Source organism: Branchiostoma belcheri, unplaced genomic scaffold (genome assembly GCF_001625305.1).
Source record: "Branchiostoma belcheri isolate BF01 breed outbred unplaced genomic scaffold, Haploidv18h27 scaffold101, whole genome shotgun sequence".
Lineage (NCBI taxonomy): Eukaryota > Metazoa > Chordata > Leptocardii > Amphioxiformes > Branchiostomatidae > Branchiostoma > Branchiostoma belcheri.
This window is the reverse complement of record NW_017802392.1, coordinates 245,567-272,922: the sequence shown is the minus strand read 5'-3', so window position 1 is coordinate 272,922 and position 27,356 is coordinate 245,567. Positions and strand designations below refer to the sequence as shown.

Here is a 27,356-nt window from a genome sequence, read left to right as displayed (position 1 = left end):
TAGAAATTTTGTAAACAGTCCACGTACTTCAGCAATGGCTGCAATTATTATTGTTATCATTGTTATTATTATTATTATCATCATCATCATCATTATTATTATAAAAATTGACTTTTTGGTATTATCGTATTTTCAACTACACAATACACAACTAGGTGGCAGAGACTGGGAGTAGGAATTCCGATAGGGTGTGTTATATCACCAGTCTTGTTTGTGCTAATGGAGGTGATTAGAAGGAGCGCAGAGCGGATGGGACCTGGGGTGTCGCTCGAGGGTTTGGAACAACTTCCACGGATCACAGCCTTTATGGACGATCTAACACTCCTAACATCAAATACCAAAGCGTCAGGTTGTCCACATTCCCTGCTTAGCCTGTCCGGCTGCTACAGCAACCCTGTTCCCTTCTGCCTTTTCTCTTACTTCCTGCACATTTGGAATTCTGAAGCGAGCTAAGTAAGTTGTATCTCCACTCCATGGCAAATAACTACCATTCCACTTGTCAACTGTCTTGATAAGTGGAAGTGAATTACAATTGCAATCTCAGATACTTTTACTGTACTCATGTCATGTTCCGACGAAACTTTCCTGTACATAGGCCAGTATATATCCAACGCTTTAGTTAAATAATATAATATTGGACTCAACCAACTGATGTACACTCTAGCTTATACAGTGATATAGAACTTAAGACATATACATTATCATGTAAGCCATGTTGTGCAATAAAGATTGACTTGACTTGACTTGATTAATCCTTTTTTCGGGTATTTTTGGCCCCATATAACAATAGTATATGTTTGGGCCAAACTGTGGAAAATATTGATAGTCCACCGTTACGTGAGCACATGCAAATTTGTGTTTTTTTTTTATACACCAAACAGGCTGCTCTTTGATGGCCCAGGGTGTCGCCGCCATCTTGTCCTCAACCTCCTGCTCATCTAACCTGATGCTGCAGTCTGTGTGTGACGTCATGCACGTACCTCACATCTTCGTGTCACGTGACACGTGTGACGTCACTCCGGACACAAAGTACACCCTGAGTATGAACCCAGCGGCGTTTGAGGTGGACAGAGCTCTGTCTGATATCATCAGGCAGCAGAGGTGGAGGACCATGGTGGTCCTGTATGATGATGAACATGGTAAGCAATAAGACAAAATACACATATTGTTGTAATATACATTTGTATATTAGGCGATGTCTGATTCAAATGTTTGATATTTTTCTTCATGACTATCCAATCAAAATGGTAGAATAATGCTGATGAGTATACATTCAAACATCTTGCTACATTAAACATTACCGTTGCGCCTTACTATATGAAACTGTTTGCCAGTGCTATTTGGCCCCTACCTGTCTTTTCAAATACAATTTGAAATTATGTCATATTCGATTGGTCTAGATCTTCTGTACTCTTTTTTTAGTATTTTTTTATTCACAACAATGCATAGTAACATATATCAAAAAATATAAAACGATATCATATTAGTTTAAAACAATGCTTTTATATGCTTTATCCTGAAAAACAAACATACATAAACAAGTTTAAAGTTAAAACTTTTGGTCCAACTAAAAGAATTCTCTCACCTAGAGCTTTTGACCAGTCACTCTGGTCTTCCTCAGTAGACTGACCAAGTGAAGTTTGTCACGTGGCTTCTTTGAAGTGTGACGTCAACACTGGGTCAAAGGTATCTGGTAGACGATGTCGGCCCCCGTCGCGGTTCAATGTAGGGTGATGTGCCTAGGTGAGAGAATTTTTTGTGTTGGACCAAAAGTTTTAACTTTAAACATGTAACTACCAACACAGATGAACTTTCATGTTAATACATAAACAAATATAGATAAGATACATTGAGTTTTCTATTTGCTGGCTCATATTAGATTGGTCTAGATTTTCTGTGCTCTTCTCTGAGCTTTTTTTAATCACAACAATGCTCAAGAACATATGTCTGTTCCCTTTAAACCCAGCGTTTAGCAGGGCCGAGACTCTCCTCCTATTGACGCGGGGGAGAGTTCCAGAGATCGTTCTCCTCCGGCTGCCATCTCTCTCTAACGGCAGCGACACCAAAGTCACCCTGCCGAGACTCGAGAGAGAACCTGGGACTGAGGGAAGACATCTGCTGAAACATGCTGTTGTGCTCTGTACTGTGGAAAACACGATCAGCGTGATCAGTGAGGTAAGCGATTTATGAGAGAACTTTACACAACAAAAGTACAGCGACTTTCGTAAGGTCTAAGACATGTAGATAATACAAACAAATATACATGGGTACAACAAAATTATCCTACGTACAAAACAATAGATGGATCAACTAATACTACTTGTTCTAAGGTCTAAACATTCTTTGATATATTTACCTATTTGTATACAGTGAGGGTTATTACCTTCTAGGATGAAATTAAATTTATCTATAGCATGAAATATAACAAATTCTGTTGAGCAGGCGGGGAGAAGGTTGAACAGCTTTGTGCGTTTATCGATATATAGTGTACAATTCAAAATAAAATGTTGTTCGTCTTCAATATCATTGGGACAGAATGGACAAAACCTCTGGTCGCGAGTGATTTTTTTATATCTTCCTAATTCTATATTCAATTTATGTCAACCGCATCTCTACTAAATTAGCAGAATTCATTTTGAATTCAAGACACTTGAGAGCCATATGAATGAACAACTTCACACATTTTGCCAGAAGTTGTACACAAATACACGAGTTGCCTGTGCGGTCGTGCAATTTTGGGTCAGAGGTCATAGAGGTCCCTTATCCAACTCTGCCCCAAACCCTTCACCCTCCTGGTGATATACGAGATAGTGAGATGGTGTAGATATCATAAGGCATTGGTTTATCTAATATGCTACGTATACATTGTATTACATTTCGAGAATTTTACAGAAATTCAGAGCAGGATACGTCGCGCGAGGTCTGAAAGAGGGGGGTCCGCCTGCATGCATATATTATGTCATGTCATGTCATATATTATAGGGTGTAACAAAATCATTATCGTAAGAACCCTTTGTGTATTCCCAATGACCCATTCTACATTAAAATTCCTCAATCCTCAAATTACAAAGGTCAATCATGCAGACTGCGGTAGCGGTGAATAAGACCGTCTGATTTTCCGTAGGTTGCACACGTACACGTACGAGATTGATACGTGGGAGTTTGGCACGACTCGTGAGTGCACATTAAAGCAAACAACCCTTTTCCAAACCATTGCGAGGGACCATACCAGCGCAAAGGCCTCTAAGCTTCGATCAAACACTAGAAGAACACGAAAGCGATATGCATGACTCATAGACAAATGGTAAGCACAGTCAGATCAGAGTGCTTCACGACGACGATTCTTCCTTGTCTTGGCGTTCAAGGTCTGTTACTTAATGATCGATTTTGTCAAACCATATGGCGGCCGTGATTCATGAAGTAAAGAGCTTTAGAAAACCATGGAAGCATACTAATCTCCATGTTCCTGAAATTGGGGCGCATATTGCCGTGTCATGGACATTATTCTGTATTAGCTTCCTTCGTCCGCGTGGTTTAAAACTTGGGGGCTCGCCCAACTTTCTTCGCAAATTCCTAAAGCTTTCAGTTTCAGTTCGATTGCGTACATGTAGGAAATGACCCATAAATCCATACGCTTTCACGAAGTTGTGTCGAAGACGTGACTTACATGAGGCGTTCTTTGGGTTTTGTGCACATATCTTGATGTGGCAATAAGATAAAAGAAAGAGTTTTCATGATTTGTTAAAGCTTAGTCTTCTGACGGTGTGGCATGTGAAATGGTGGCAGTATTTTGTATCAATACATTTTGTGGTAATGTATGTTTTTTTGAAATTTGCTTTATGTATGAAAATTAACGTCTCAAGTAGATTTACTATAAATGATTTTAGCCACAGTCTGCTAGCTATTTCAGGTGTCCTCTTCTGTGTTATAATCAATATGAATTAGCAAACAATGATGTAAGCATTCAACCGATTCCATTTTGCTGGATTACACCAGGGATTCATGCATGCAACAGTGAGGTCCGCCAATGCTCCCCACTAAACATCTGCTACACAATTGAAGAGCATTAAGATCGGGAACAAAACAAAAAGACTAATTGTTTCTTTGTCTTTTATTTATTCGCACATACAAACAATAACAGCCTGTTAAATTTAAGTACTATAGTCACGGTCCTCGTTATTCTGGTGCTTTTGTGATACGCCTTCGCATTGGCACCTGCAGCCTGAACTACAGTCTCTTTACTCGTGGATTATTGAACAGCCCAGCTTCTACCTGCGGATACCAATGTGAAACCGTCTCACATTACCTACTCCACTGCCCAATGTACAACTCCCAACGCTCCACTCTCCTTGGCAAATTATCCAGGCTTATAGGACACACCCTAGATTTTACAACTCTTTCTGACAACGCAAAAACTGACCTTTTACTCCGTGGCAGTCCCGCATTCTCATCAGTTGTCAACACCAATATATTATCACTTACCCAAAACTTTATCACCACATCAGAACGTTTTTAAAAGATTTCAATTTCCCCCTGTGTTATCTATGTATTGTGTCCTCTCTTTGCCATCATTCATCATTGGGTGGGGAAATGGACTTGCGCTTTTGAATTTCCTGTATTTATTGTTTTGTCTGTCTCAAAGTTGCGTTTGTTTTTTCTTTATTATATGTATTTATTTAGTGGTGCCGTAAACATATTATTAAGTGCTTTCCACTTGAGTGCGGCTCCACCATGTCTTGTACCTTTTTCTATGTCAACGAATAAAAAAAACAATAACAGTGAAGTGACTCTATGACTAATAGCCATATAGTCCAATTGGCTACTACAAAAGATATACATGTATGTTGGTTACCGTTACGCAGAATTTCATTTCAAATAGTCCTTACTTTTGGGTTTTTGCAGTCACTGTACAGAATGTATCGAGCCATTTCTCATTCAACTATTCTTTTCAATCTTCAGGCAAATAAGATGGGCATATTCACCCCAGAACATCACTGGATAGTTTCTAATGAGGTAAGTGCACTTTTAGTGACTTCAAGTTTAAAGTACAATTGTAATACACACGGCGTTTCCCTTTATTTCTTTTTTTCGCAGATACCAAATGTGTTTCATACTCAAACTGTGATTGCTCTGAAAAGTCTCCTAATACAAATATTTTTTTACAAGTGTTCCAAGCCCTTACTTCAGGTTTCCCCTTTGGCTTAATGAAGGCCGTTAGTTTACAAGGGGCTAGTAGTGAAAATATGTAACACTGGGGGTTTTATAGGCGCTACCAACTGATCCGGCAAACGGGTCTAGACCTTTTAGCGGAGCGGTTAGAGCGTCTGGTTATGAAGCTCTGGAGCCCGGGAGGTCGTGGATTCGAACCCCGGCCCGGGACTAGAAGGGTTTTTACTGGCTCCTCCTGTTTCTTACAGTGGTTCCCACACCGGCCCTGGGAGTTCTGGCAAAGATTGCCGCTCCAGGGATGTCGAATTCGGAAGATTCGAGGACGAATCTTGAAAAGAAAAGGGGGAGTAGTGTAACACTGGGGGGTCTAGACCTTTTCGGCCGAGCGGTTAGAGTGTCTTACTGGGGCCCGGGAGGTTGTGAGTTCGAACCCCGGCCCGGAACCAGAAGGGTTTTTACTGGCTCCTCCTGTTTCTTACAAATAGAAGGATTCATGAATTCACACACACAATGGTTCACCGTCACATCCCAAGGTTCTCGTTAGCTAAACATTTCAAATTCTCATACCTCCTATTTCCAACTCCCAACACCAGCGGTGGTAGAACATAAAAGGCACCTGGTGATACTCCATACATCTGGAATTCCCAAACTGTCACATGTAATTTTCCCGTAACAACTCATGGCCACCAATCTGTGACGTAAGCAGCGTGCTAGACTTATATCCAGCTGAGGCCTTTATGATTAGTCTTTACAAATTATAGACGTTGAAGACCCCATGAGACTATCTACGTTGATGAAAATCACTTTGGCAAACCCAGGGAGTTGCCCCCTTGGTCAAAGAGCATTGGTGATACGTACGAGATGTAAAAAGCTTTTGTACTTGCAATAGTTACGTTAAGGCAGGTAAAGCCTACTGTACTCAATCGTGGTATTTTCTGATGTCAGACAAAATTGGTTTTGTCCTTACGTCGGGTGAAGTCAATATCTGTGACAGGGGGTCGATGGCAGAGGTGTCATAGATTTTGTCTCAAGAAGATAAGAGTAGTATCTTCCGTCTGAGTGACTATCTTTGATAGAAAATCAACGTCCCTCAGAGATCAGCGCATGCTTCAATCGATAAATGGACGTCCCAGGTAACATCCGTGTGTCGCCGTTTCAACTAGCATTTACTGAACTGTCAGCAAGACCAAAGTGCATCATGAATGTCGAAAGTATTGAATTTCTAAATGCTAATTTCTAGGGCATTACTCGATAACTTCATGTTATCGAGGCATCCAGTGCAGTTTTTAGGGCTTGGAATCCCAATTTTTAAAAGTCAATATTCTAGTCACTTTTCTACATACTAAGTTGAAACCACACTATCCCAATGTATATTGACCCTAATGGAGTAAAAATACCCAAAATTCTTACGGAAAATGGTTACTGGAAGGGACGTTGGCTGATTTTTATGGTACCACCCATAAAATACAGGACTCATCTTGAGGCTTGTTTCTGCAGTTTTAAATACACAAAGTATGAAACACTGATTGAAATGTGCTAATGTTGAGCAGTATGTGTCAATATCATACAGATTGCCTTGTTCAGAACATTTTCAGTTTTGATGCTCCGAAATCGCATTGGAAGTTAGTATGTAACCTGCTAGAAACCCTCACGCTCATTCATGATTGTAAGCTTATTGTCTCCAGCTTCAGCTTGTTCGTACGCCAAGTTTAATTGTGATTTATAGAATCAAGACTACAGGAAACATGCTTTCTGCTGCCTGAACGAAGCATCGGGATGATAAGATCTTTCCAGAAACCTCCGTCGCGTCCTGCTCTGTACAAGACGTATGACTTCCACCGCCACCTCACAGGCAAATATACGGTCTGCATACGTGTGATATGCACACAGATGGGTAATATTCATGCTTGTATGCCGGAATGGGTCTTATATCGACACGAAGCTAGGTCGATTACTAGTAAATCATCAGTAAAGGATAGTTCTGGGGGTACCCTGTGGTTTCATATGAATACCAAACTGTAAAAAATACTTCTAATATGATACAGAGTTCTTGATCATGGGTAGCAAGTTTATTATTGTAGTGATCAGTGACATATATTTTCAGATATTGGGTTAACATTTCGTCAGAAGTTGGCAGTAGCCACGAAGCTTGGATAATAAACATGTGCCCGAAGGCTAACCTTTTCCTCAAACCTAATCAATCACTAAACCAAGAATACAGGCTGGCTCTTACTGTGGTCAATGAGTTAAAAAGAAAGCTATCGTCAAGACGTATGACCCAAGAGATATTGTCGATAAGACGTTTGTGACGACTCACTGAGTTCGTTTTGAAGAAGCCTCTGAAGAAGCTGCACCGATAAGAAAATCGATGTACACTTCCCTTAGCTTAACGTAAGTGATGCAAGACTCGTCTGCGATGAAAGACCATCAGATATAAATCAGGTATTGCCTGTCGAGGGCAGGGAACCGTGTGAGATTATCTTTCGTTTTTGTGTCTTCGTGGTGAATGTAAAGAAAAAGGTGTGACGAAAGGACATTTGACTTTATTTCTAGCGTTTCTTTGTTGTTGCTCAACCGACGCAAATCTATTTAGAGATAAGTTAAAGATCAAGTTACCTGCATGGAGATTGATGTTGAAACAGAACCAGTCGTAATCAGACTCAGACAATCAAAAGTGGACGTGGTCAGGAGCAAGATAAAGTGTCTTTGCATTGACACGACTGCAATGAGAGCAATCACTATTGGATCGAACCTACATAAAAAAACGGACAACTTACTGGCGGTTTTACTTCTTTTTTCCTCAGAAGATCCATGTCAGAGTAGATAGGAAATGCTCCTCGTGGTGATCGGTAATTGACTTGTTAGCATGTCGAAGGCCGATCGTTTGTACCAAACCTTAATGGATTTTTAGAAACGATATTTTGTCAGGCATATTATTTATCGACTCGATGAATTAGTACGATGAAATCTATTTTGGGCTGTAAAATGTTTAACACATCGACGCGAGATGTGATAGAGGTGTTTATCGGCATAATATGTCGATATTGATACCATGGCCTGAGGAGAACGCTTTACGCTTTCCATAAGGGAAATAAAACTTAATAGGATCCGGGAAATATTTTTCAAGGTCGTATAAACTTTTACTGATGTTCGGCAGGTCTCATTGATTTCTCAGAATCACGCAGGAACGTGGAAAAGTGTGAAATGGTGTGTGAGCACCGCAATAATCATTTGTGGCGAGTCATATAGCGATTCTATACGCCGAGTACTTGTAACTGTGGATCGTTTAAAGGCAATGACACAGTATGTCAGCTCAGTTAAATGGTGATTCAATGTTGCCCATACAGGAGATACATTATCCAAGACACCTAGATACGATTGGATGCGTAGAAACATCAATAACCTTAATTGAGTAATGCGTCCTACCCTTACAATCGATTAGAAGACTGATACATCTGCACTTTAGAACGTGACCAAGTCATCTTCAGTACATCACCTGTATGGCCCATTGTCTAGACATTTCACCTTGGAGACGACATGTTGCGATTATGTTGAGACTGTAATCAAATGCTAGCATGTAGCGAATTCATTTGTAACAAAAAAAACACTAAAACTAAGCAGATTTATCAACCTAAAGCCGATCGATTTGACTGGAAACATAATTCCAGCAATAACATTCATTTCAATGATCCATATGTATACGTGCAACCAAGGGCTTTATATAATATCATTTGTGCAACTATGCAAGGCATGTAACTATGAAGCCATATCTATGGAGGCGGCACAAATGCGCTATTGTAGACTATTTAATGTGGTTTGAATGGATGACATGACTCGTGGTTTCAAACTTTTTATTCATATTTGTCATTTTCCGGTCAATTGAGCTTTATCCAAGCACATTATCTTGGGACTGGTGCCTAAAGATTTTGTTTGTGATTAAGACATTGTTTAACAAAAAACATGCCCAATCCATCAACCATTTGAAACATCCCTTGGGATCACTCATTAATCAATAACTTTTCTGTGGTTAAAGAAGGTCCTTGATTTACTTCTACTTTGATCCTGTAGGATTCTATCTCGTGCAGACAGAAACTCATGACTTCCCACCTGTAATCCTTTGCCAGAGGCGTTGAATCATAAGACATCAGATGACACCACCAGTATCCATAGACGAAATATGGCTTAAATTTTCAATAACATGACTGGATCCCCTCGGGTGTCTTGTACTCGCGTCGGTGGGAGATGAGACATTATTTGTTATTGGCGGTGCACCTTTGTAGACCTTACCGGTACATTTTTTTTTATTCCGAAATATGTAATCACAAGAAGTGGCGACGACACACTCAAGTTTTTCAACTTATATTAATGCCGACACCAACACAGGGGACAATACAATACTCATTTTCACCTGAGCGAAGTGAGGAAAGTCGTGTAAAGTGCCTTTTTCCCAATAGCACAAGATCGGTGGCATGTCAGGACTCGAACCCGGGGCCTCTGGTTCCGACTCAAGAATGCTGCCGCTGCGCCACACGACCCCACCGGTACATGGTGCGACATATGATGTATCAGGTGCTGAAAACTACGTGAAAGCAAACGTCTGTTTAAGGTTCACACAATTCAAGACCAGGGATATTAATGGTACAATGTCTTGTGTTGAAGCTCCTCCTAAATCCCTGGATCAAAAGCTCTGACATTACGAGAGTACTGCCTCTGTAAAATTACCGGAGGATTGTCATTATCCCATTAGTATCGAGCCAGCCGTGGCATGAATCCTTCTAAGCCCTGATGATTGATGTACCAATACAAGTCCGGTTTACAAATGTAGATAAGCCTCCTGTAAGGGACACATTTATATTCTTAGACAGGAAAGTATTAAAATGATATTTTTGCGCTCTGTTAGCTATCTAACATTGGTGAAAATATCTGCATTTGGTACTGTCAAACTTGTACAGTCATCGGCGTTAATGGGTTCAGCACCTCTGACAGGAATGCGGGGGGAAGCAAGGGAAATCATTTGAGGTCTTTCTTTACTCTGACAGACGTCACTCCCCATGGTAGCTACTGCTACATTCATACAATGAGACTTATATGTCGGACGTGATGCTATGGTACAGAAGGGCGGGAACATTTGAATGTAATTGACACTTTGGTGTGGCGTCGGATGGCCGAGTAGTTAGGTTTAGCGGGCACGAGCTGTCCTTGTGAAATGCACTTCACATGAGTCCACCCATGTGTGCAATGTGTATCTGATTTCGATTGGGGTGTTAGAATGGAATTGAAGGAGAGGGATGGGCTCTGTCCTCTATATACCGTGCGCTAGACACAGTAGATTAACAACCCGCTGTCTCTTCGGCCTCAAAAACGCTATGGAAGTACCTTTACCTTTTAACATACCTGTCGTTTGTAGTTAGTAGAAATTCTTCGATCAGTGACTGTATTTTGTAAGGTAGATTACGTACCCCCAAATTGTCGATGTCCACTGTACATCTTGTTCACGGAGTGACCTAGTCTCGCGAGAACACGAGACTAGGTCGAGACTTGTGTTCTCGCGAGACTAGGTCACTCCGTAAACAAGATGTACAATGGACATCGAAAATTTGGAGGTACGTAATACCTTACAAAAATACAGTCACTGATCGAAGAATTTCTACTAACTGTTAATTCTACGTAACTGATGAACCTCTTCAACGACTGTCGTTTGTAACTTTTCAGGAAGTCAGCGACCATCACATCAAGGCTCTCAACGTTTCCAAAGGCCGGCTGACTGTGGCGCGCAGGCAGATTCCGGACACAGACTACATGGACGACTTTCTACAACACTGGAAATCTCTGCCGAGAAACGTCACGACTTCTGCAGTAACAAGTATTCATGACGTAAAAGTAAATATCTCCTGCCTTGTATATGAGTTTACCACAAACATTATCAACCAGCTACATTGCGTTTAAATACTGTGAAAAACTTGATTTCAATAGCATTAGGCCACACCAATTTAATTTGTTGTTTCTCGGATTTTTTTTTCAGAAAAAATATAAAGCGACAGGGCGAAAAAAAAACTGGCCAAGGCACCCCATTATAGCCAGAAATGTTACAATATGAGCCATGAAGTGAACGTACCAGGCAGGTTTAGAATTAAAGCAATAGATTTTGAACTTTTAATGAAAAGAAATTGCATTGTCACATTGAAAAACTTGAAGAACTAGGAAGAAAAGGGCTTTCATCAACCGTTGGGGCTAATAAATGTCTTTCATTGAGCATTTTGCAGTTAATTTAGAACGAATTTTTTTTTGCAAATCAGAAAAAAATTGACAGGGCGATCCGAGAAGCAACAAATTAAATTGGTGTGGCCTTACCGATGAAATGCATTCCTCTTGACAGATATGTCTCACACCCACAACTTTAGTACCTTTCCCTGCCAATCCTGATGAGGAAAGATGATATGAAAGTTGGATCGAAAATTTCTACCATTCTAGTTTTACTATCGCGTATTATTTCCTCAAGCAATATATCAGATAAATCACCATGTAACATGCGGTGCAGGCTATGGGGTCATTACACGCCATGGTTATCAGATAAATAAAACCTTTTACGTGAAAAATATAATTGCTATACTGCTGTATAATAATAGCACAAATCAATTACGCCACAGGGGTTGTTTTAAAAGCATGTAGGATGTGATAAAGCACGTGGTTCAAACCCGGATACACACACATGGACTTCGGCAGAGCAATCTTTTTTATGCGCCTCACGAATTGACTTAGAGCCGGTGTAGGCAATGCCCGCGGAAATAAGGCCACACCAATTTAATTTGTTGCTTCTCGAATCGCCCTGTCAATTATTTTCTGATTTGCAAAAAAGAAATTTTGGTTCTATATTAACTGCAAAATGCTGAATGAAAGACATTTTTTGCCCCAACGGTTGATGAAAGTCCTTTTCTTCCTAGTTCTTCACGTTTTTCACAATGCAATTTCTTTTCATTAAAAGTTCAAAATCTATTGCTTTACTTATAAACCAGCCTGATATGTTCACTTCATGGCTCATATTGTAACATTTCTGGCTATCATGGGGTGCCATGGCCTGTTTTTTTTTCGCCCTGTCGCTTCATATTTTTTCTTAAAAAATCCGAGAAACAACAAATTAAATTGGTGTGGCCTAATCAAAGAACATTTCAAAACAAGTCCTCACCTTGCGAACGGGCAGTGGCTTGGTTATTAGCATGTTGCAGCACCGTGGTCGCAGACGGCATTTGAGTGCTGATAGACACACCACTTGGAGGGTCCGGGTTAGACGCTGTGTTGTTTTTTTTTTTTCATCAAAACATGAAAACATAACAAGGACAGTGTGACGCTGCACTCAAGTTAACAACTTATATTAACAGCGCCACATAACAAAAAAGTACAATTAACATTTAAATATACAAAGTTGACATATCTGTGCGCCGTAGTCCCACCACCCCAAGACATTCAAATGTTAAATTAAATGCTAACAAAGCTGTGTTTGGTTCTGTTTAAAGAAAATACATAATACGCACACGCTAGAGAATACATCACGGTGTATACCATCGGTGGTTGTACGTGGTGTCTAAATCGTATCAGTAACACAGTTGCAGTCATATAGCCAACTGGACCAATTAGACAGAATTAATGCTTTACGCAATGGAAGAAAAACATGTTATCTACCACACACTTGAGACTATCAGTTCTAGATTGCATCACAAAGTCTCCTTTTGCACTGAAGATTATTTCTATTCCCACTCTCAATCAAACCTAAATCTGTAACCAACTGTAATGCCAATGTCTCTCGGAGTTTGATAGATACGAAGATAGCAGTCATTTTTAAAGTACTATCATGAAATTTCATCTGTGTTGGTAGTTACATGTTTAGAGTTAAAACTTTTGGTCCAACACAAACAAATTCTCTCACCTAGAGCTTTCGACCAGTCACTCTGGTCTTCCTCAGTAGATTGTTTCACTTGACACTGTAAGGATTTTAGACACTGAACAAGACTATTTCTTGAGAGGGGTGAAGGAAGCCATATTCATCAGGGCCCATCAACCGCGACGGGGGCCGACATCGTCTATCAGATACCTTTGACCCAGTGTTGACGTCACACTTCAAAGAAGCCACGTGACGAGCCTCACTGGGTCAGCCTACTGAGAAAGACCAGAGTGACTGGTCGAAAGGTCTAGGTGAGAGAATTTTTTGTGTTGGAACAAAAGTTTCAACTTAAAACATTTTTTTAAAGTGTTGAAGTCATGATTTGAATGTTGTTGTTTTAGATGACGGCTCTGTACATGCACGATGCTGTGCTGCATCTTGCCCAGGCTGTCTACACTTTGTTCAAAAACAGGCAGTGGATTGGACCCAATAAATTGAGGTACTCTGTCATTCACTGTGTCGGCATATGGATGTGCTATACACACAGCCAGCCACACACATACGCATAAACACGCACAAACACACACAAACACGCACACACACACAACACACACACACACACACACAGCACACACATACGCACAGACATATTTCAAAGCCGGACATTATGAACGTTAACGTGCCACACACGCGCGCGCACGCACACACATACGCACGCACACACACACACACACACACACAGATACGCACACACATACACATACACGGACATTGTGACTGATCCACGCACACATATTAACGCATACACACAAAGTTCCATTCCCTCAATTTTCGATCTATATCCATATTCTATTAACTTACTATAAACACTGGAATGATATCTCTACTTCTAGTTATACTGGTATCAATTGTGCCGGCTGTTATTCGCTTCACTAACGAAGTTTTCTATCACAACGTTACAGATGTTCCCTGGACGTGTCACTTCCGTGGTCTGGTGGAACACTCTTGATGGATGAGTTCAAGAAGGTATGGGGGGGGGGGTTACATGTATACTGTTTTCTTATAGACTACCAAATGGACACCATAATTAGAAGACATGTTTCTAGACACCCTGACTGTCGACGCAAATTCAGCTGTGAGGAAGACATTTTCAAATTACAAATATAAATACTGTATCTACTAATAGACATTTCTGATAGGGCCTTTTATAAAGTTGAAATTGAACACAGGGTTGATTTTCCAGAGACTGGAAGCTGTTGATAGTTAATTTCTTGATTACTTGACTTGGGTACAATTATCTTGATCATTCTACATAGTTTTGTGATGTTACTTTGAAAACCAGTAAGGAAAAATATTTGAATCCGATCGACCGGTATTATGCTAATCTCTCCCTGTCATTGTTGCTAGAGACTAGACAGGCTGGGATGTTTATGTGTTTATGGGGGTCAATTCACTATTCAAGCTGCCGGAAGAGCCACAGTGGGAGTACTTCATTGTATGTGGACCCTGGGTTCACATTTGTCGTTTATAAGCGTATTAGTCGACCGTGCATCATGAAATTGTCATATTTTCAGCAGTAATCTTAACATAATTGTAGATAACCAGTACAATGAAAGTCGTACAATGAAGCAAAATGGCTGACTAAAAACAATCAATTTTTAAATTACTGCCTGTCCTTTTAATCATATTACTTGTAACGTTACTTTACTTGTACGAGAAGTATCAATGCTGCCTCACAATCAATATTTCCATTATGTATTCCATTCAGCAATCTGGGACAGGCGGTGTGCTGGGTAGTTCAATCTTCGAACAAGTCAACTACCATTCATCTGTCCTGTCCACTTTGAAGTCTCTGCAATCAGAACTTGCTGGCGAAATTACCGACAACCCTTGGGTAAAGCAAAGTTCATCTTAGTTCATTAAACTTCAAAATTCACTTGTAATAGGAAAAATCCGACCTTTTTCCTGTCAGAGGAGAATAGACTGATCGAAGTTTCCTGGTTGACCTCTTGAATTTTCTCATTTTCTCATAAAGTTCATGTCATTACAAATCTATAGATGAATGTATTTGGGAGTCAGTACTTTAAGCCCCTATCACATATCCAGACCCTTCCCTCGAACACGTTTGGATGCAATCTGTCTAGATTTTATAGGACATAGCTACCTTTATATGTGAATCGAAACATATTTGAGTCAAATTTGACCCCCGAGTACACCCCGAAAACTGATGACGTACTCCCAAATAGTTGGCGGATGATATGCTGACTTCCAGCCGAACTAACGACCAACCCCGGACAAACATTCGACTGGCGCAGCCAAGTAGTAGCCGACCTTTACGATCACCAGCCGACTTTCCTCCGACCTACTCTGAACCATTCACCAATTTCACACTTCCTATAATGCCTAGTAACGGTCACGGATATGACGTAAGACCACCCCCTCCCCCTTCCTCGATGTAATATTTCCAACAAGTTCAATCGACAAACTGGTCAACTATTGTTTTGAATTATTTCTCTAGTATAAAGTGCATGCCATAATTACATTTTTGTTGGAATTATAGAAAATGACGTACCTTCTATCGTTCTGATATACGTAATGCGACCGTGTGAGTAGGAGAGTCTTCGGTAGAAGGTAGAACGGTAGAAGGTACCTCATTTTCTCTAATTCCAACAAAAATGCAACTATGGCATACCCTTTATACTAGAGAAATAATTCAAACAATAATTGACCAGTTTGTTGATAGAATTTGTTGGAAATATTACATCGAGGAAGGGGGAGGGGTGGTCTTACGTCATATCCGTGACCATTACTAGGCACTATGGGAAGTGTGAAATTGGTGAATGGTTGCGGGGTGGTCGGCTAGTGTTTGGGAGGCCAAAAGTTGTAGCTTTGCCACTTTATGGTACAGTGTTCCAGGATACGTTTGCATAATGCATTATGCAGGACCTTGCATAAACCTGTGCCTTTGTTAGAACCACACATATTGTAATCATATCCATGATGAGTGTACAGCACAGTAAAAGACCCATTAGGCCACACCAATTTAATTTCTTGGTTAACGAATTCGCCCGCTTAATTTTTCTGATTTGCAAATAAAAATAAAAATTCAGAATCAAAATGCTCATATTTTGCCCTGAACAGTTAAAACAGTCCTTTTCATCCTAGTTGTTACAGTTATTCCATCTTTCAATGCAATGGTATCATTAAAAGTTCAAAATTCATTGTTTAGATTTTGAACCAGCCTGGTGTGTTGACTTCATGGCTCCTATCGTACCATTTTGGGCCATAATAGGATGCCTAGGTCTGTTTTTATTTTTTTCGCCCGCCCGCTCCATTATTCTTGTAGAAAAATCCGTTAACCAAGAAATTTAATTGGTGTGGCCTTATAGAGTGAAACATAAAACAATTGCTAATTGCGATTTGATCCTTATTGCGTAAACAAAATAGTGTGTAAGAAAATTAATATATACCTTATTACACAATGGAGACGTGTATAGCATCTATCTGAAAAAGTTATAATTGTCATCAATCTAGACCAGGGTTATTTTTACTTCAATATCGACTGCCATATGGCGAAGTGCTCTCTCTTCCTCTCGTTCTCTTCAATAATTCACGACACTATGCAGAATTTCGATACACTCCTGTAACAATCCACCGTCCAGGCATTTATAACGCCCAGTATGAGGTCTACAGAGAAAGCCTTCATATTTGATTGGAAAATAGCTGACAACAAAATATGTTCATATTGTGAAAGTGAAGATGAGACTAATATGCATCTCTTTGGACACTGTTCTGAATTAGCAAAATTTTGGAAAGATGTTGAACAGTGGACTAATCAACAAATTAACTTCCCGGTTAGGCTGAGCCTTTACAACGTTATATTTGGTCACATAGATAATTGTCCATCTATTGTTAATACAGTTATTCTACTAGCAAAAATGTATATTTTCCGAAATAGAGATTCCAAAGTAGTTGCCTTAAAAGGTTTTGTTAAATTCGTTATTACTTATTGTAAGATTGAGTTCATTATTGCACAGAATTATAAAAAAAAGTAAAGAAACATATGGGGAAATGGGGAACACTACACAATTACCTCGTTACTTAGAAACCGTTTGTAAACTGTTTTGGATCACTAGCTATTTTTTTTTTGTCTTGTACACCACTTATACTTTATTTGTATTCATACAACTGTAATACTTTCTTGAAAATGCAATAAAAAAAGAAATCCTTCAGGAATAAGGACCACCCTGAACCGGTCCTTGTGACAAATAGGCGCATTATAACGTGGTTGACAGTATGGAGAAGGACTACTGATAGCGATGGGCTGACGTTTACTACATAGTGGCACTACATCGTCCTACAACTCTCCGATATAAAACCAATCAATCAAATCCATGTAACATATCACATCTATTCAGACTTTTAAAATCAATATGATAACATTTTCATTTTCTCAGGATATCTGGTGGGAGGACGACGATCTTTCAGAGCAGAACTTCTTCGAAGAAATGAAGAAAAAGTCGGGGATAAAAGGAAAGACGTTCAGAGTTGTAACAGTACTGGTAAGATATTTGTCTTCAAGGGAGCCGAGAAACATCTATGGTGTTGAATGATACATTTTATATCCTTTATCCTTTGCTCTTAATGTTAAATGAAATAAAAGCCAGGCATGTAGAGAAAGGTAATAAACCTTGCAAGACTTCCTCAAGATGCAATGTACGATCAATTCTGGTCTAGTGCCTCACTTCGATCAAAGACCCCCTCACCCATGCATTTGTTAGATTTATCACCAGCCTTGTCAATAAGGAACCCATTCGGTAAATCTGGGGTAATGACTTCCCCACTCAGGAATCATTCCGCAGTTTTAAATCACCTGAGTTATCACCACACATATAACTCCCCACAAATAGCCGACACGGTTTTGCTTTTACAGGAACAGCCTTTCGTGTTTAGAAAGAACTCGTCTGATGGCGTCACATACAGCGGCTTTTGCGTTGACCTTTTGAAGGACTTGTCCGCCATGTTGGAGTTCGACTTCTTCTTGTACGAAGTGCATGATGGGAGGTATGGAAGCCTTCAGGACGACGGAAGTTGGAATGGGATGACCAGAGACATTATACAAGAAGTAAGGCATAATGATGGTTTAGATACTTCGTATGAAACAACTATTTGCGTTTACATTTGAACTAGACTCTTGTAAAATACATCCAACATTAACATGAATTGTTTAAAGTTAAAACTTTTGGTCCAACACAAAAAAATTCTCTCACCTAGAGCTTTCGACCAGTCACTCTGGTCGAAGCTTGTCACGTGGCTTCTTTGAAGTGTGACGTCAACACTGGGTCAAAGGTATCTGGTAGACGATGTCGGCCCCCGTCGCGGTTCAATGTAGGGTTATGGGCCCTGATGTATATGGCTTCCTTCACCCCTCTCAAGAAATAGTCTTGACCTTATTATATATTACACAATTCATTAACATAAATTGTGTAATATATTTCTAGTATTGTTATCACCATTCTTTATCAACGGTTGAACTATGTGAACATACAACTTTAGTGTATTATAAGTATCATTTTCAAAGAAGCATACTGAAATATTTCCTGCATGTTATGACACATACTTATAGTATATTTATTTACGTGTGCCTTGTTTGTAGGAGGCTGACCTGGCTTTAGGGGCTCTCGCTGTTACAACAGAAAGAGAACAAGTGCTGGACTTCACCAGACTGTTCATGGAGGGGTCCATCGGTATCCTCATCAGAAAACAACCCAGACATTCGGACTGGTTAACGATACTCAAGCCTTTCCATCTCAAGGTATACTCATTATGATTACCGAAGGAAAACATATTGTTTTTGCTCCGTTTATTTCTCTTCTTCTTCTCCAAACAGTGACCTATGACCTGACCAATGGCATGATTTGTTGACATCTGTCACCATGGTGACTGGTGTTGGGTTACATAATGTTGCAATTTCATGGTCTGCTCTGCTCCTGTCACCATATACAAGTACTACATGTATGTGAATATGTTTGAGTACGAATTTACAGAGCAGACCATGTCCGAAGGTAAACATTATGCATTAGCTTTGCAAATGTTAGTTCTCTAGTTCATTTGTTGTATTTTAATTTGAGCATGGATGTGAAAAAGGTTTTGTGAGTTTCATTATCTTTTGAATCATCTTGCATCGTATAACATTTATGAAATAACGGGTCACACAAATCCAATTTTGGTCGCTCCTTGATTATCGTCCAGAAGAAAGGGGGCTTGATATGTGCTCATCATACGATTAGGTCGACGGTATGATAGACAACATTGGCTAAGTCCTTATATCAACACAAAAGAGTATAAGAAGATTGTTTGTTTGTTTGTTTGTTTTTTTAATGCTTGTTTTATAACATATAGCAGACTAGCATTTAAGGCAAAATCTGAATGTTCCAATCTCAAATCTTCCAAACAAACGGGCATATCGGAAATAAAAGAGCGGCAAATTCAATTTGTCTTCAAAGGGGGAAAATCAAATAATTTGCACATATATTGGATAGAATACCGGCAAACGTAGATTGAATGTAAATGCAATTCTGTAAAGACATGAAATTCGATCTGCAAGCGCAGAAAGGATTACATGTCTGGTAGAATGAATGATGGGAACAATGTTGCAGTGTACTTACTCTGTCTGGAGTCCTTCACTGCAGAAGCGTTGTTTTGCCTTTGCAGACGTGACAACTGTCGGAAATAAAAATGAATGTGTCGAGGTTTGAAGGTTTTATTGACAGACGGACTACCCTTGAGCTTGGCTGGGTTGCCTGAAAACTCGAAATAAAACACACAGACTCCAATCAAACCCATCCGCTGGGGAAAATCGATGTGTTCTGAAAGCAATCATATGTCATTATCGACTAAGTCTTGCTAGTTTTGCTTCCACATGAAAGGCATCCAATGCAATTTCTTCGTCATCATTTCATACTTGAAAAAATATATATTTGACACAAGCTACGCGAGGAGTCCCTTTTTTGGTACCACCTATATAAAGCCCAAAGCAACCGACGATGCGAACCTGCAATGGCACAAGTGACTTCCCATATTTGCTCACAGATATCAGTATGCTATGGGGGAAGTTAAGGGTGAAATATGACCAGAAAGTCCATCCAGTTCTTTTTTTTTATTTTTTTATTTATTTATTGAAACAACATAGTACAAGACAGGGTACAAGACACAGAGGTGGAAACTCTAGCCGAAGCTAATATTAATCACACCACTGACATAGAATACAAATTACAGGTATGACAATGACAAAACAACAGATGAGCGTTCGTATATACAAGAGTAACGGCAATATAAATCATTAGGCAACTGTAAATCGTTGGGTATTAAGTATAAAAGTTTTACTTGCCTTAAGTCACTTTGGCACTAGACATATTGTCTACCATTTCCTGTAGATGTGGCTGTGCATCATCGGTGGATTCGCAATTGTCAGTATTGTCTTGTTCCACCTACAACATGCTGGAACAAACCGTAAGGGGGAAGATCTGAACCTGAACGGCACTTCAGATTCAACCCTATCGGACACGGTTTGGTTTCTATACAGCTCATCTGTGAGGCAAGGTAACGTTGTTTTAATCTATTTTAACGTTATTTTTAATGATATGATATGAATATCTTTTTTGCAGGTTCTTGCCCAGATGGGCTAAATGCACAAGAGGACATGCAGTATGCAAAACATGAGTATTGCATACTGGTACGGTATATTCTAATGCTAATTGCTAGGAATCTATACATTATAACAATACTATATACTAACTGTTAGTTGCCCTTTCTTCTCTCTTTTTGAAACATTTGGAAACATAATTACATAGTTTGTCTACTGTACATTCCTCCTTGCATGACATCAAGTGTTTAAACATGTCCTGCTTTGACATTTTCTTGCATATCTTGTCTGAATGTAAAATATCGAGTAGTTCTTGGCGTTCATCTTTATATAATGTACAGTCAAGTATAATATCACATTGAGCCAGCCGCTATAATGCTCTGTTGATCACCCACTGCATAGTGTTTTAGATAATGGTCCAGGGAATGTGAGAAGTATTACCGAAATGGAGTTCAGTACTTAGCCTGGAAACGCCAATGGCACTTTCGCTCAAGGGCTTTTCCAACAGGTTCCCCGCCTTGGTAAGATGTCTGAGTGTTATCTAAAGTCATTTCAGGAAGGTGGTTTGAATTGAGTAGCACTTTTCACCACCGCCTTGCCAGGTATTGAATGACTATGGTAATGTCCATTGAGGTAAAGAGCATTTTAAACCAGGTTTGACAGCTTTCACAAAGCTAGCACCAAACCCTATTCCTAATATATTCAATTCTGCTGTATCTTCAAGTTGTTATACCTTGTCTGACCATAACCTCTTCTTCGAGTCCTAAAAGGAAACTCTCCTCATTTATGTACAACAGATTTTGCCAAACCTACAATTTAGAGCAACCCTGTACGTCGCAGTTATTTTGTGGTTGCGCTACTTGTCTGGCCACAAGACCGCGCTAACTGTGATATCACTGTTGGCTATATAACTGTCGTTATTTGTTGTCTGGAATCAATAACTCTCACAATGTTAATAAGTTGTAGTTCTTGCCTTGTAGTTCTAAGTTTATTGATTTGTTTCTCAAATTGTATTATGTGATGTGATTCCTTTTTTGTATTGTTTTGTCATTTTATTGGTATGGCGGCTTTGAAAAGGTGTTTCATGTCAGAAACACCTGTTTCGCCATGCCATTGTACGTGGTAAAACCAAATAAATAAATAAAAATGAAAAGCGGCCATGAATTGGCAATGGCTCAACACATTCTTGAGAACTGTACTAAGAGCAGTTCTCCCGTCTTTTCAAGGCGGAGGGATATCTCTGCAGCGGGTGTCAGCCCGTATCCTGACGGGCGTGTGGTGGCTGTTTGCCCTGATTGTCATCTCGTCTTACACCGCCAACCTTGCTGCGTATTTAACGGTCACGAGACTACAGGCTCCCATCACATCTGTAGAGGAACTGTTGTCATACGGCTCCTTATCGTAAGAAACGTTTACATCTTTGCCCCAACCACTTACTGATAAATTCACACATTTCTAATTAGTTTAGACAAACCTTTAATTGTAAAACGTTTGTGCTCACCTTTAATCTTCACAGAGAAGCGACGAGAAGTCAAATTTACTTAATAGATTGTACTGCCACAACTTTATAATGTGTAGGCATACATGTATATACAATTTATTTGTAGTAACGTTAATTGTACTTCACCCAGTGGGTATGTAAAATAAATATTGAATTTCGTTGATAAACTAGCCATCTTATACTAAGAGTCAACTAAAACAGTCTGTCATTTCACGTATGTTACTACGTACAGCAATTACATTTTGCATGATTACTAAAAAATAACAGCAACAACTTTGTAGCATTAACGATATTTGGCTTTATGAAATAAAGACTAAGCTGTAACTTCCAACACTTAGATACAGAATTGGGACTCACCCCAAATTTTCGGTTGACTCCATCAACCTTGTTCACGGAATGGACCTGTCTACTCTTGGAACGTGACGTCAGAGACACGTGACCGTAGTAGCGGGTCATACGTGCCAGATAACTTGTGTCGCCCCCCGTCTCTGTTCAGGGTAGGTCTGTGAGCTCTTATGTAGACTGCCTCCTTAACTCCTCTTGCAAAGAAGTCCGAAAATTTGGGTAAGTCCCAATTCCGTAATCAAAGTGTTGGAAGTTAAAGCTTAGTCTTTATTTCATAATGACTTGTACCAACACAGATGAACTTTCATGCTAATATTTGACTTGTTGGCTTTATTCCCAGGTTCGGGGCAGTTCGACACAGCGCCGTGGTTGACTTTCTGTCCACGTCAGGCGTCCCGTCACACCAGACCATGTGGTCTCTGCTCACTGCCAGTAATGGTAGTCTTGTATCAGACACACAAGAGGGAATACGGAGTGTAAAACAAGGTCTGTTTGCATAAAGCATTGTTCATGTAAAGTCACCCAAACCGCGATTCGGGTAACTTGCATTCTTCACATCTGGTCATGTGCCACACATTCCTTTGAAACCGTGTCCGATCACAATTCGATTGAGCTACATTTATTGCTGTTTGATGAAAACACGCAAGGTAGCGTGTTATCAATGTCAGAGGTCAACGACCTGCTTGCTGATGCCCCCCTCCCAGCGTATCTCGGCCGAATGCCGACGTAGTCCCGCCAGAGGCGGTGAAGCTCATCCTAGAACGGACACATTATTTGACCATTACTGCTCTTTAAGTTGCTGCCACGTAAAAGTTGGTATTGCATATAAATAAAGAAATATCACCCCGTAATCCATGACCAGGCGAAGTTACATTGAAATCACATTGCGTTCAGACGCAAATCGCAATGCGGGAAAACCGGTTCGAAACCACCTCTCGAAGTGGTTTGGGATCGAGGCGCTTTCAATGTGATTTGGAGCGTTCAGATGGAGCCACTTGAAACCGGCTTCTGGTTAAACCACATGTGAAGCGCCTTCACTGACTTCACATGAACACGGCCTAAGTGTCTTTCACCTGAGTTAGAATTTTTGAGACTTTTAAGTGCAAGTCTGATGATGAAGCACCGCTGAGAACCGTGCTGTATTTCCATATCCCTGATGAGTTATATTTGGAGCCGCTGCCTGCAAACGCAAGGATACCCCCTGACAGAGAGAAGTCAAAGCCACACAATTCTGAGGCCTTGTTGAAGCATTAGAATATCCATATCCCAATTCAACTAAACGCCAGCGTGCATGGCATGAAAAGTGCCATGTCTTGAAATAGCCTTCCTCTCACAGATATTGAGATAAAACCAGCTCATTATTCTGTGCACTGTGATTCATGGCCCCAGCATGGTAAGTTAACTTTGTTAAAAGCTGTTAATGTTGTTCCCCATCGATCGTCTTATCTTCTGTAGATTCCTACGCGCTGATAGCGGATCTTCCCATCGTTCAATACGCTGCGGACCGCGATCCCACATGCCAACTGTCTGTTATCGACTTTGCCAAGTACCGAAGCGGCTACGGCATCGCTTTTGGGAACGGTTCGGCATTTACGGAAATATTTTCCATGGCGTAAGTACCTCCCGCTGCGATTCGAAGCTTCCTCTGTGGACCCTTGGCGTAATGGGTGAATAGAAATGTGATCCTTTAATCACAGCGATTGCTTTCTTGATTGCACTTCTGGATTACTCAATCTAAGACCAGTAGTACTTAGATGTCTGAAGATTAACAAAATTTTGATGTTATTAGCAGACATAGGTTCTCGGAAATTGTGTTCTGCATAGTTATTATAAGTATCATTTACTATGGTACACTGTACTTCCACAGGAGATGATTTAAGGACGAAATGTACATGTGGTTTTAATGAGAATGAGACTTACATGATGTAAGTTTTTTAAAGGCTACAGCAAGTAAATTGTATTGCTGACATCCTCCGCAGACTCCAAATCTAATGCGATAGGGCGGAAAAAGCAATTTCAAATGTTACATTCAGAAACCTTGTTAAACAGAAAATGATACTTATATTGTGCTATGTTTACTGCCAAATGTTACAACATCCATTTGTCACCAAAAGATACAAGTTTTCAATCATTGTACAAATGGTTTTGATTCAGTGAACATGACATATAAAAGGAATGAAATACATCACTGTATCAAAGTAAAGGAAAAAGCAATAAATCAGAACCTTTTATTGTCTACTCTCTTCCTATTTATCTGCCATCCACCTTCCGGCATGGCGAGAGTCATCTTTGCCCATTTTCGGCATGTTTACCACATTCAGAAGGCAACAATTTTTTTTCAAAAGCAGGCGAAAATTAATGCGCGCGATGAACTTCACCAAGTCAATCGAAGGCCCAGACTTCTTTTGCGGGGTGAATAAATCGTAGAAATCGGCCTAAAAAGGGTATTAATTGGCCAGAGATGGTGGCCGGCCAGAGAAGCTCCATTTCCCCGCCGACTTCAAAGAGGATACCGAGATCTCACAGACTTCTCGGCGGGGAAATGGAGCTTCTCTGGTCGGCTACCTTCTCGGGCCAATTAAGACTTTTTAGGCCGATTTCTACGCAAAAGAACCGCAAAAGAAGTCTGGTGGAGACTACTGATGACTGACTTCGTCTTGTGTCCGTTTCAGAATCTTGAGACTGCAGGACTCCGGCAGGCTAGATGAGCTGAGACATCAATGGTGGCCTGGCGAGCGCGGAAAGTGCCCCGTACTGACCAGTCTTCCAGATGACGACACGTCTGGTTTCAGCGCCACTCTCACCCTGGAGAACTTTGCCGTGGTGTTCTGTGTTCTGATATTTGGAATAGTCCTGGCCTGTGCGGTGTCTCTGTGTGACCTTCTGTGTAGAAGAGCATGTAGACGGACCTCAGAGAAGTCCAAATGTCAGGAGGTACTGAAAGTACATCTTTGTGATAAAATGTGGCAAACATTGAACCTGTTTAATACAGTCAAACCTGCCAAACCACCTCTTCAAGCCGGCCACCTGGCCATGGCGACCGTTTGTTCTCAGTCCCAAAAATTTTACCCATTGACGCAAGCATTAAGCGACCTGTCCAAGGTGACCACCTGGCCAATACGACCACGACTGCCCTGAGTTTGGTCCGCTCAAGGCCTGCTACCTGCCCATGGTGACCACATCATTTTCAGTCATGTTGATTATTGATGGTAACTAATGAGAAATTATGGAGAATGGATGGTGTTTTTGTTCGACGGAAATTGTTCCATGCATTCATCACAGAACTGACAGCATTTGACATTAAAACATTAAAACATCTCAACTTGGAAACCATTTGTGTCTAAATCATGTTGTGAGGCGACCCTCTTCAAGGAGACCACCTGTCCAAGGTGACCACTTTTCTTTGGTCCCCCGGGTGGTCGGCTTGGACAGGTTTGACTGTATTATGTAGTTATATGTAAGACACACTTCTAATTCTTGACTTGTTTTAAACAAGAGACTGTATATTTTTTTTAAATTTACCTAGTGTTTATTCAAGGTTAGTAAGCTGCAATTTTTTCGTGAATAATCCCAGTTCATTTTCATGCATTTTGAAGCTAATAAATTACAATTTCAATAAGCTAATTCTATATCCGGCAAGCATTTGTACCTACGTTGTGTCTGCATGCTCAAAATACGAATAATGTCACATTTCCCCGCTATTTCATACCAGTGTAGAAGTTCATTGATGTAGAACTGCATCGATGTCACATCTCTCCGCCATTTTAGATTGGTGTGTTACGATTGTGTTTCAGTGTACCCATAGTCCCGATGGATGAGACGTTTGTATGAAACACAGAAACAACTTTGTGAGCCGCTGAACTGTTTGGGTTACACTAACTCAAATATCATGACAACTGCCTGCTCGCCTTCGTCTTCAAAAATTGAAATTCAAGGCTAACGATGTTTAAAGTTTAAACTTTTCTTCCAACACAAAAAAATCTTTCACCTAGAGCTTTCGACCAGTCACTCTGGTCTTCCTCAGTAGACTGACCCAGTAAAGCTTGTCACGTGGCTTCTTTGAAGCGTGACGTCAACACTGGGTCAAAGGTATCTGGTAGACGATGTCGACTCCCGTCGCGGTTCAATGTAGGGTGATAGGCCCTGATGTATATAGCTTCCTTCACCCCTCTCAAGAAATAGTCTTGAACAGTATCTAAAATCCTTACAGTGTCAAATGAAACAAAATGTCCGGGTGACTCTATGTGGATGTGTTGAGACACCTTTGACCCAGTGTTGACGTCACACTTCAAAGAAGCCACGTGACAAGCTTCACTGGGTCAGTCTACTGAGGAAGACCAAAGTGACTGGTCGAAAGCTCTAGGTGAGAGAACTTTTTGTGTTGGAAGAAAAGTTTTAACTTTAAACATGTAACTACTAACACAGATGAACTTTCATGATAGTCAAGGCTAAAGAGTTTTTTCTCTTAACTGCAGCTTAATGGTGATGTCCAGATGGGTAAATTCGACACCGCTCCGGACTCCTCACCAGACGTGTCTGTCCACAAGCAGGAGAACGGCGAGATTCACATCATCGTCTCCTCCACGTCATCAGACCAGTACCCTCCGGCACCCCCCACACCCTTCCCCGTCTCCAGGACGTACTGTGAGTGCTGCGGCGAGGTGAGGAAGAACAGAGACAGCCCCGTCAAAAGGAAGTACTGCTTCTGTTCCAGCCCGGGGATACGGGACGGCATATGGACCACTGTTGGAACTAACAGTAGGACGGACACGGACCCAGAGAACCCGAAAAACGTTGCTGACTTCACTACAAAGCTTTGA

At 40.5% G+C, this 27,356-nt stretch overlaps 1 protein-coding gene across 1 annotated transcript; it reads left to right on the top strand.

The window, feature by feature from the left end:
• Positions 1-892: 892 nt before the first annotated feature.
• Positions 893-27,356, top strand: LOC109473952 (glutamate receptor ionotropic, delta-2-like). The gene is made up of 16 exons (XM_019774143.1): positions 893-1,139; positions 1,967-2,175; positions 4,960-5,013; positions 10,882-11,049; positions 13,447-13,544; positions 14,008-14,071; positions 14,814-14,939; positions 17,503-17,607; positions 17,979-18,170; positions 18,702-18,860; positions 20,482-20,647; positions 21,917-22,091; positions 22,877-23,022; positions 23,992-24,148; positions 25,209-25,470; positions 27,012-27,356. The coding sequence occupies exons 1-16, from the start codon at positions 893-895 to the stop codon at positions 27,354-27,356; spliced, it is 2,673 nt and encodes an 890-aa protein (XP_019629702.1).

Excerpts from the sequence above, each read along its gene's own strand:
- LOC109473952 (XM_019774143.1), top strand. The coding sequence starts at position 893 with ATGGCCCAGGGTGTCGCCGCCATCTTGTCCTCAACCTCCTGCTCATCT. Across the intron at positions 5,014-10,881 it reads ACTGGATAGTTTCTAATGAG|GAAGTCAGCGACCATCACAT; the intron begins GTAAGTGCACTT and ends GTAACTTTTCAG. Across the intron at positions 18,861-20,481 it reads TCAAGCCTTTCCATCTCAAG|ATGTGGCTGTGCATCATCGG; the intron begins GTATACTCATTA and ends CATTTCCTGTAG.